Source organism: Lampetra fluviatilis, chromosome 25 (genome assembly GCF_964198595.1).
Source record: "Lampetra fluviatilis chromosome 25, kcLamFluv1.1, whole genome shotgun sequence".
Taxonomy (NCBI): Eukaryota; Metazoa; Chordata; class Hyperoartia; order Petromyzontiformes; family Petromyzontidae; genus Lampetra; species Lampetra fluviatilis.
In genome coordinates, this window is record NC_136299.1 from 642,213 (window position 1) to 653,406 (window position 11,194).

General features: G+C 50.4%; 1 protein-coding gene across 7 annotated transcripts; it reads left to right on the forward strand.

Annotated features, from left to right (window-relative positions):
• Nucleotides 1-295: 295 nt before the first annotated feature.
• Nucleotides 296-10,336, forward strand: LOC144941632 (uncharacterized). Of its 7 annotated transcripts, none has more exons than XM_078867955.1 (5): nt 296-1,113; nt 2,620-3,083; nt 3,303-3,380; nt 4,934-5,050; nt 7,707-10,336. In XM_078867955.1, exons 2-5 carry the CDS (start codon nt 2,627-2,629, stop codon nt 8,123-8,125), a joined length of 1,071 nt encoding a protein of 356 aa, XP_078724081.1. In that variant the 5' UTR covers nt 296-1,113; nt 2,620-2,626; the 3' UTR covers nt 8,126-10,336. The 7 variants fall into 7 exon arrangements, with proteins under 7 accessions (XP_078724081.1, XP_078724082.1, XP_078724083.1 ...); XM_078867956.1 differs by having other exon boundaries at nt 2,620-3,077; XM_078867957.1 differs by having other exon boundaries at nt 2,620-3,050.
• Nucleotides 10,337-11,194: the final 858 nt, after the last annotated feature.

Here is an 11,194-nt window from a genome sequence, read left to right on the forward strand (position 1 = left end):
AAAAAATCTCGAAAAGTTCATCTCCGGTGTTAATTTATTTAACGTTATGAACAAAAACCGATTGACATTGTCACGACTCTCCCCCTTTAAAAAAACGCTGTGCCAATCCTTGCGATATAAAAATATTTAATTATATATCTTGGTTTAATATTACTTTTTATCATACAATCAACAAAAACATGGCCTATGGGATAACATGGCCCCTGTGGGAGGGTGAGTCGGCCCTGGGCTCAGTGCCACCTGAGGCCATCACCACCCAGGGAGGGGACCCCCTCGGCACCCGCGGCTCGCTGCCTCCTCTTGGGGGCCGCGCGTGGGGCGCGATTCGCCGCGACCCCTTGGCGCGAGGGAGGCGGAGACCACGCGCACTGTACTCGCTCTACTGTACTCGCGACAGTATCCGCACCACTCTGCACCCTCTGCACCACACACACCGCTCGCTACTCTACACTCTCTCTACACTATATACTCTCTCTACTGTACTCTCCCTACTCTACACTACTCTCTCTACACTGTCTACTCTCTCTACACTGTCTACACTCTCTACACTACACTCTCTACTCTCTCCACTGTATTCTCTCTACACTCTCTACACTCTCTATTCTACACACTCTACCGTAACACTCTCTACTCTACACCCTACTATCTCCTCCACATACTACGCTACACACATATCTCTACTCTTCCCACTGCACACTGCTCTCTTGTCGACTCGACATCCGACTCTCTTATTCTACACCCCGCATTACAGCCTCTACATACGCTACACACTCATCTCCTCTCTCCTCTAACCCCACACACTCCTCACCACTCTTACACCCGTTTCTACTCTACACACTTATCTCCTCTGTCCTCTGCCCCACACACTCCTCACCACTCTTACACCCGTCTCTACTCTACACACTCCTCTCTACTCAACGCACCACTCTCTCTACTGCTACTCTCCGGCATCTGCACAGCTTCGCGGTCCATCTTCTCTGCACACTCCCTCGTCTGTCTCCCTGCACTCCCCCTGCTCTCTCTCACGTGTCGCAGAGAGCGCCTCCACTCCTTCCCGCAGCCTCCAGGTCGCAGAGCAGCGTCCGTCTTTGTCTCTCCCGCGCCAGTGTCTCAGTGAGTCGGTCGCGTTCACTCGACTCTTGTATTGTCACAGCAGCTGTCACGTGCTGGTGTCGTCATAATCACTCTCACGTGCTTGTCACATAAACTGTCACGTGATTGGTTTGTCTCAACTGTCAAGGAGTTTGTATTCTCACAACTGTCTCACGTGTTAGTATTGTCACACGAACTGTCCCGTAATTGTATTATCACAACCGTTACGTTCTTGTCACAAGGATTGTCACAAGAACTATCACGCGTTAGGATTGTCACAAGAACTGTAACATTCTTGAATTGTGAGAAGAACTGTCACGTGCTTGAATTATCACAATAACTGTCACTTGCTTGAATTTTTTCAAGCAGGGCCACGTGTTAGCGTTGCCTCAATCGTTGTCACGTGCTTATTGTATTGTCACCGTAATCACTGCCACTGCACGGACTGCTTTCTGAAGCCTGTACGCAGGCTAGGGAGAGAGGCGTGTGTGTGCATGGCCTTGCATTCTTGTGCAGATTCAGACCCGCCAGGGGTGGCGTGGAATGGGTATTCCACAGGCGTGCAGAGGCATTCCTTTGGACAAATACGCAGAGTCCTCCACTGGGTTCTATTACACAACAGCAATACGTCATTATACCCGCAGTGAATGCTTTGTTAAAAGACAGATCCGCCATATAGGCTTAACGGACTTTTGGATCAAGTGCGTTTAGCGAGCGTCTATGAATACTGGTGCAGCACACGAGGGGGTGGGTGGCCAGCACCAGGCCCGGACGTATTTATCACCCAAGTGGCGGTATTTACACATTGTACCAGGTACTCATTTGAGGCTGAATTGACCCATAACCAGTTCAGATAATCGTCACTGGTGTTGGCCAAGAGCACGAATCGAACTCAGGTCGCCAGGTTCGTAGAGTAGAGCACTGACCGCGACACTACCGCCAAAAAGGCATTCACACATACGCAGCTTGATTGTGTGATCTTGAACATGGGAGCCCAATGAGATGGACGGCCCTCCAGGTGGTGATGGAGGCTAACAGACAACGCTGATATCGCAGAGTGAGTTCCAGGAATCGGTTGAGTCGCCAAAGACACAAATTCTGGAATCGGCGCTGCAGATATTTGTGTAGTTCTCCAGTCCGCCTGTCACTATCTTGCTGGTGGGATGGTCAGGGTGAACTCCTGCTGCTCAAATGTGCGTTGAGGCATTGGTGCTCATCTCCTGTTTACAGCTCTGAGCCAGCGGTGGAAAGTTCATGTTCCTATAGCGGGGTGAGTCTATCCAAAAGGACAACCACTGTTCACTTCCCCACAAAGGGGTACTCGTTTTATGAACCCAGGAGGGACGGAAGATGGGCTGAGTCAACCATTAACCAGGACTTGAACTGGCAACTTTTATTATTGGGAGCCGTTCGCTCTACCGCTGAGCCACCTACCTGGGCGGGCTGTATTGGAATCTTGTTGGTCAGATGGCCCATTAGGTAACACGCCACACACACACTGAGTGCGTGCACCATCTCATCTCACAGTGAGCCGATGGCCTCCGCGCTGGCCGTGGACTCGTGCGTGGACTTCTCGGCGTGGCTGAAGGCGCAGGGCGTGAATGCCGAGGTAGCCCGGGCCATAGACTCTGAGCTCGGCATCCGCGACTACGGAGTCCTGCGCGCCTGCGTGGGCGACGGCCACGTCCGCGCCGAGCTTCTGGCCGCGGCGCGCGACCGCCTGCCCTTCGGCTTCTACGCCGTGCTGCGCCAGGTCGTGCGCTCGCTGCACCTGCCGGAGGCCGAGGGGCCGCGGTCAGAGACGGCGCTGGGCGACCTGCTGGACGTGCTGGTGGTGCTGTTCGGCGGACTCGGCCGGGAGCTGCTGCTCTCCGCGCAGAAGCTGGGGGAGTTGGACGGCGGCCGGACGACCCCGCAGACGGAGAGGTTGCGGAGCACCACGACGGAGGATAACCTCGGTGAAGCGGACGAGCGTGAACTCTCAAGTAACAGTGAGCTGTTTTAATCATGTCCACCCGGAGTCCTGTTCCAGTATTGTAAATTGATATTTGGCGCCTGTTTCTGGTTTCTCTGTATGTATGTATATGTGTGCGTTAAACTTCTTTCGCACCCCAATGTCACCAACCGTGCTAATATGAGGTGGGGGAAATGTGCTGTGGGTTTCTGAACAGACTTCAACTGTAAGGGCATTGTTGGTTTCTCTTTCTCAGTTAACTGCGCAGAGTTTGGAAACTTTAAACCCCCCTCATCGGCTCAGGCTTTCGAAGCTCCTGACTGGACCAACCCGGGTAAGCGGCACCCATTGGTGGATTTCTATCGAGGCAGTGTAAATAACTGCGGCGCGTCGTGTATGGTTGGAGCTTATTTTAACGTATTAGCGGTACACCGTTGATGGTGCGCAGTAAAAATAACAAAAATTTCCAATAATTATTTATTTTCCCGCAATTCGCAACCCCGGTCAGAAAATCTTGCTGGGTGGTGGTGTGTCAAAATCAGTTCTCGTGATTTCGAAGCAGTTGGAAGATGAATGTTTACATGAGCGGCTGAACACGAAGAAGCTCCACACTCTGTTACCGTATAGCACAAATCAACAGGGCATTGAATGCCAATACCAAATCAAATAACATGAGCATTGAAACTGCCCAAGTAATTAAAATGATAAAAATACCATGCATTGTGGGAGTAACTGATAAACTAGCCAGATGTTTGGAAAAACAAAACATCCATGTCAAATTTAGCACGGTACATAAAATACAGAAATTAATATCTGGTACAAAATATGTATTACTGAAGCTATCAACAGAAGGTGTGTACAGGATTAACTGCACGTGTGGTAAATGTTATGTTGGGCAAACAGGACGAATGATCAGCACGAGATGCAAGAACATCAGAGAAATATTGAATACTCCCAAATACAACTGTCAGCAGTAGCAGAACACGTGCCAATAAGGACACTCGATTGATTTTGATAATGTTGAAGTTCTGTGCAAAACTAGCTACTACTGGTAAAGACTACTTAGAGAATCTATCGAAATTGAAAGAAATACAAATAATTTTAACTGTTCGGATAACTACTGCCTTAGTGCTGCGTAGAAGCGAATCATCAAATAATACATAATTTAAATGCATGCCTATAAAGGGCACCATACTTCAATAGGGATTACCGTTGGTACGGCTATTTTAATACACAATAGACAGGAAGGACATGATCAAAGGGCTCGCATAATACACATGCATAATGTACGTTGACTCATTAACCCCTCCTACTTTGCGAAAGAGCGCAGAAGTGTGGCCACCACATCTACGCCGCTATATAAGGAACGAAACAGACTTCTACACAAATCTGTCTGTCACCTGATGAAGCTAGTTGTAATTACTGGCGAAACGCCGTACTCAGATTATAAATGTTGTGGCTTGGCTCTCCAACACACCGGTGTGCTGTACTAGTGACGAATTGGCACGTTCTGTTTACGTGACATCGCTTACTAGTTGGTTGCGTCGGGAGGTGGCGGGTTTTAATGACACATTATATATTTACACGATCTAACCCCAAAAACCTGTATTATGGATGATATTGGTCGTGAAAGCCTACGTGTTAAATGTTTGGTTATGTTGTGGGTGTACTGGAAATGTGGATCCCTCAGTGAATGATATCAATTGGCTCCACGAAAACCATCGGTAATTGGAATTATCGTTAATCGAATATATAAAATACATGTTAAAGGGCTTAATTTGTTCCAAGACGATCGTAAGTTGACTTTTTGAATGAGCACTCTCAAGTCACCAGGGCACTGTTTGGTTGAGGTTACGTGATGAAGCTGCTTCCTTTCTGCTTGCTCAGCTGCGGGTGAAGACGACGCGCTGACCTTATCCATGGATTGCGCAAACGCAAACCACCTGTGGAACAGAATTAAGCTGGAACAAGTTGAAGCCGTTTCTTCCTACGAGTCTCTGAGAGGTAAAGCACAGAACATCGACGACGTTCTAATCTACTTCGGTAAAGAGATGTCAGGCATTTCACGATGCGGTCTTCTTCATATGGCTGATGTCGATGTGCAACGGCTACAATTTTGAATTGAGGTGGTCAGGTCGGATAATTGCGTTGGGAGTAATGTGCAGTGGCGAATCATTGCTGTGATGACGATGCCTCCTCGTATTTGTGGATTGGGCATTGAGTCGTCGTTATTTGTTCCACCGTCTGTTGTGGGCGACCACAGGCTCCGCACACAGCTGGAGCATTTTACTTTTTTTCGATTGTGCACGATCAAGCGTCCACATCTGCTGCCGTGGTTTGTGCAGTGGATCCTGTTTCGGGTTGTAGCTCTATAAGCTCCACGGAAGATCAAAAAAACCTAGGGATCTTCTGCGGCATCGGGTCTTTCACAAGGAGGTGTTTGGTTGTGACTTCTTGTCAACTCCATTTGGCTTTCCAAGCTTTTATCATCGTCATCATCATAATCAGGATTTAAGTTACATTCTTGCAGGTTGAGCACATGTAGCCCAAAAGGGTTTGCAGCGCGACATTAAGCGGTGGTGGTAAGGGACGTTATTGAGATGCTGGTGGGTCAGGAGACGTCCCAGTAAAGCCTCGTAAAATATGGACTCGTTAGGTGGAGGGCAACGGGCATACTGAAAATAATGTAACATTTTGAAACCGTTAATTTGAATTACATGTATACAGTTGGTAACATAGGCCAGTCGTCCTTCATAGCAAATGCTGCTATTGTGGAGGTTACATTCAGCATACCAGTGACATTTCCTTGCTTTTCACATAGAGATAGTATAACCTATAACGCAGGTTTACTATGCCTTGGTATTGTCATGCAAAGACAAAGATCCAAGTGCTTTTGGCGAGCACCTATGAAGGCCGGCACGGCACACGACGGGGTGGGTGGCCAGCACCACGCCCAGCCGCCTTTGTCTCCCAAGTGGCGATATTAACACATCGCACCAGGTGCTCAGTGGAGGCTGAGTCGACCTAGGGGAGGCCCAGAAACCATTTCAGATAATCGTCACTGGTGTTGGTCGTGAGCAGGAATTGAGCTCAGGTCGCGGGGTTCGTAGTGCAGCGTAGTGCTAACTGCTACGCTACCACGTAGTGTATTTGTGTTTTACGTTTCACCGTAATTCCTGAGGGGTGCACGATGGCTTACAACCATACACAAGGAATACATCAGCAAATCTTCACTGATCACGTGATAAATGAAGCACCTCCAATTAGCACGATTGGATACGTACGGTACGAAATAAGTTAAACGTACTTGCAGGAGGATTTCTCCACAACTCTGGCTATCGCTTGATGAAGCTGGTTGTAATTATTGGCAAAAACGTTGTACTCGAATTGTAAATGTTGTTGGTTTAAGCTCGAACACACCTTTGTGCTGAACTGGTAACTAATTAGCACATTTTGTTTACGTGACAAACATTACTTATTGGTTGTTGGGTGGTGGCGAATTTAACGACACGTTTATAAATTTCGATTTAAAGCTTTCGTGACTGCAGGGATTCATTTTCTTGGTTCTTTCGGTAAAGTCACGTAGAAGGGAAGTAATACAATAATAAAAAATAAAACATAATAAAATAATTCTCACGACGTTTCGGCCACAACGCAAGCAGCTGTCATCAGGTCATTCTTCACCTGTGGACGGCTGCTTGCGTTGTGGCCGAAACGTCGTGAGAATTATTTCATTGTTTTATTCTTATTACTTTATTACTTCCCTTCTACATGACTTTACCGAAAGAACCAAGAAGACACGTTTATATTTACGCGATTTAACCCAAAAACCTCTATCTCTGTGTGGAGTTTGTATCTTCTCACCCAGTTGTGGACGGTTTCCTCGGGGTTCTGTGGCTTCCTCCCAGAGCTAACAAAACACCGTACAGTGTAACTTGTATTGGCCGCAACAAACCGATTATTTAAATTTACCTGAAAATGACTCAATGGGGGAAAATACCCACAGCGAGAACAACATTGCCCCCTCCTGACAAAACTTGGCAGGATTCCCATGAACAAACTATATATGTATGTATGTTGAACTTCTTTCTCACCGTACGTAGCTGACCGTGCTAATCGGAGGTGCGGGGGGAAGGACAACAAACTAAACACAATAAATGAGTTCTCAATCTCGATGAAGATTTAAAAGTGCATAGCTCCGGTGGCTTCCTAATATCGGAAGGAAGAGCATTCCAGACGGCTGCACAAATGCATCCGAAAGCACCGCACGATGTGGTGACCTTCTTTGTTCAATGGGCTAACCAAAAGCCACTGCTGCTGCGAGGTGACCGGAGTTTACGTGATGATAGTTTATGCTCCTTGACGAGATCAGTGAGGTATCATGGTTCATTTGTGGCAAGCACTTTCTGTGTAAAGGAGTGCGACTTGATAATGCTGTATTCGTTCAGCAACCAGGGTTTTCCTGGGTAAACAAGGGGAATAACAACAACGTATTTTTCTTATTATTATTCACAAGGGCATAAGCTGCTGGGTGTGATGGTGCCTCCGCCGGGTTTTCATGGGTAAACAAGCGGAATAACAACAACGTATTGATACTTTTATTATTCACAAGGGCATAATAAGCCGCTGGGTGTGACGGTGCCCCCACCCCATGTCGCAGCGATGGGCGCAGAGAAGCCGTTCCCGTGCGAGGAGTGTGGCCGGAGCTTTGCCAGCCCTGCCGACCTCAAAAAGCACGCGGTGGTCCACGCGTCAGGCCGCTGGCCCCACTTGTGCGACGCCTGCGGAAAGTGCTTCTCCAAGGCATCGCACCTGACGCGCCACCGCAGGACGCACACGGGCGAGCGGCCCTACGAGTGTGACCTCTGCGGCAAGGCCTTCTCCCAGGTGCCCAACCTCAAGAGGCACCGGAGGACCCACAGCGGAGAGCCGCCCGTGGCGGCGTGCGCTGACTACGACGGGGGATTCTCGCGCGGCCCGCAGCTGGTGGCGCACCGGCGGCTGAAGCACGGCAAAGGCGGCACACCATCACCGCCGCTGCCATCAGCGTCGTATGGAGACGGTAGTCGCGAGGATTAAAACGGAGACTGCCCTCCGCGCATCTTACATGTCCGCCGGCTTTCGTCAATAAAGCGCATGTGGTTTTGTTCACACAGTGAAGTGATTTTGCCGCAGCGAGAAGCCAGTCCGAGCCGCGACTGCTTTCCTGCTGCTGCTCCTGCAAGTGGGCAGATTCAAGCTCGTGGGTCCCAGGTTGGGAGAATGTATGTAGTAGCAACAGCAGCAGTGGAAGCAACTGTGACGGCAGCTGCTGCTGCTGCTCTCACAACTACAGCAGTAGCAGCAACAGTGACAGCAGTGACAACCCATCCCTACTGGACATCTTTTTCACCCCTACTGGACATCTGTGAAAAAGAGCTTGATAGCTCATCGAATTTCTCCAAGATATACATTATTATTATTATTCTGATTGAGTAGCAGTGACAGCAGTAGCAGCAGCATGATAAACGATGGCTTTGCGAATCGTCGCCGAGGCTGGTGGAAGTGACAGGGTCTGTGGAGTAGTAAGTACGACGCCACGATGGACACTGTGATCCTGGGTATCGGCCCCGAGCCCGACTCCGACATTGGGCGCGTGGCTTTCTGGATGTGAAAAGGCTCACGGGGGACGGCATGGCGCTTCAGGTTTTTGTGGAAATGCTCGCGGCGCTCCGCTCGGAAGCAGGGAGGAGTTTGCGCGTTTCTGTCACGAGATGCGGTGTGGAGGCTCGGTGACGTCGCCAAAGAGCCTCCAGCGGGCGACGATCGGCGTCACGTTGCTCCGCTTTGGGTTGGGCAATGCTTTGCACGCAGGGGCGCAACTCCCTATTTCAACTGGGGGGCTATACAAGATATGACTGTGGGCCTCCCACCTTTCACCCAACTCACTTTTACTGAAATAGCTATGGATGTTTTTAACCCGTATAAATAATATGTTCGGTTATACCTATGCTGTGTATATATTGTTCTCATATTTTAGTTTAATAATTTATCTAAACATGTTTGTACTTGTTTATCTGTTGATTCGGGGCCCCCTTGTGGCCGACTGGGCCCCCTATGCGTGGCATAATGCTGCCGCGTACTCCCGCCCCCCACAGTACGCCCCTGTCTGCATGCATCTAAAGTATTAGAAGGCGCTTGCACAGTTTTTGCAATCTGGTGGCAGATTTTCTCTTATCTGGAGATCAGCAATGTCATCAATCCCATCCACCGTGCAGAGATTAACATGACCACTGCTGGTTTCAAAGTAAATTCTGGTGCAATTCATTCAAGGATCTCAGTGAGCCATGCACGGAGTTAAGAAATATAAATAGTGCAGAGTCCACTGGTGGCAGGGCATTCCATAGTTTTGGTGCAGCACATGCAAAGGATCGGTCACCCCAGGTGCAGAGTCCAGTTCTCAGCACATGGAGCAGATGTAAATTAGCGGATCAGCGAGGTCGTGATGGTACGTGTGAGTGAATCAGCTGTTGAATGTGTAGTAAGTATTCAGGAGGCTTTGACGACGGGGTCGGAGGCACACTTATTTATTAACACCAACTTGTGCACAGTAACGGGTACACACAGTACTTAAGGGGTTATCGTCCCCTTTACTCGGCTAACAGGGAGACACAACATCTAACCCCGCTAACCTAAGCCCAAGTCCTCCACTACGGAGCTAGGGGAGGCTACCTATCCCAGCCCTGGTCAAGCTGGGATCCCGGCACCCTGAGTCTCCAGACCGGCTCTTATAAGAACGTCAGTCTGGGCTCTCGGGGCCACGCCACCGGCTTGCCCTGGTCGGCCCTGACAAGGACAGCGAGCCAGGGGAGCTCCGGGGCCTATTCTAGCTGGTCTTCAGTCTTCGCTGGTTTAAGCTGATACTCGACCTCGAGCCCTCCGGCTCACCACCTTTTATAGTACTCGGCCCCCGGGAGGGGCCCGTGGGGGATGCAGGTGCGGACGTCGGTGTGAGCACCTCCTCTGTGTACGGCCCTAACCACGCCCCTTGTGTTTGTTAGCCATCCGCGCCCATACACCATTACACCTCTACATCACCCCCCCCTGTACAGCTCGCAGCCGTCCCCGGCTGCAACAAAATCAGAATAAAGGTGCATCCCTCCCCAAAACCGTGTGTGCCTCGCGTAATTTTAACAAGAACAATGACAACCATAACAACAACAACAGGAAACAGGTAGAAGAAGAAAGAAAAAAAATAACCCGGCGCACCCCCCCGAATAAATACCCCATTCCGCAAAACCAACATATATACACGCGCTCCGGACGCCTCCCCCCCTCGTCCGCAAAGGCCCCCCAACGGCCGACAATAATAGTCTGCGCGTTTTGGCGCGCGTTCTCGCGGCGGGCCCGTCACAAGGGCCCGTCCCGGCATGCTCAGTGGCGGTTGTTGACGGTCCGGGTGCGAGAGAGTCTGGTTTCGCTGCCGAGTGACCCCCGACCCCCCCGGGGGGGGTTGGCGGTCGTGGACCCGTCACTCCAGTTGCACCTGGAGATGGAACAGTTGATGTCAGGTTAGGCGAGAGCAGCGACATCGGGGAGTCGGCGGACCCCTCACACGTTTGGCCACGCGTGTGTGTGTGCGAACCACGGGGCGGCGCAATGAACGGTTTCAACCTTGAGGGGTGCACATACCACCCACGCCTCCCCCATTTGACGCGTACACATTGCGGCCGCAAGACCTGTACGACCTCCACGGGCCCCCGCCACGGCCGTACCAACTTTGACGAGGTCGCCAGCGGCACCTGGGGACAGTGCAACCATGCCCTGTCCCCTGGTTTCCATTTGAACACATGTACCCGCCCCAGCCGAAGCCTCTCGTTCGCCTTCTGGCGGAGTTCAGAATTTTGCACTGCCGCTTCCCGCGCCTCAGATAATTTGCCGATGTTAAATTTAACGTGTTCGGACAATGTAGACTTCGCCTGAGGCGCCGAGAGCTTCAGCTGGGTCGTCACAGGGGGGTTAGCCTCGCGGCCATACATTAAAAAGAAAGGGGAAAATCCGGTGGCCGCATGGGGAGCCATCCTGTAGGCTTGCAACACACCGGCAATGCGAAGGTCCCAATCTGTCTGGGATTCCGATACCTGCTGGGACAGCATGGACGTGATGGTC

Bases quoted from the DNA above. Each gene is read 5' to 3' on its own strand.
- LOC144941632 (XM_078867955.1), top strand. From the start codon at position 2,627: ATGGCCTCCGCGCTGGCCGTGGACTCGTGCGTGGACTTCTCGGCGTGG. The intron at 3,084-3,302 runs GTGAGCTGTTTT...TCTCTTTCTCAG, and splicing joins GCGTGAACTCTCAAGTAACA to TTAACTGCGCAGAGTTTGGA. The intron at 3,381-4,933 runs GTAAGCGGCACC...CTGCTTGCTCAG, and splicing joins TCCTGACTGGACCAACCCGG to CTGCGGGTGAAGACGACGCG.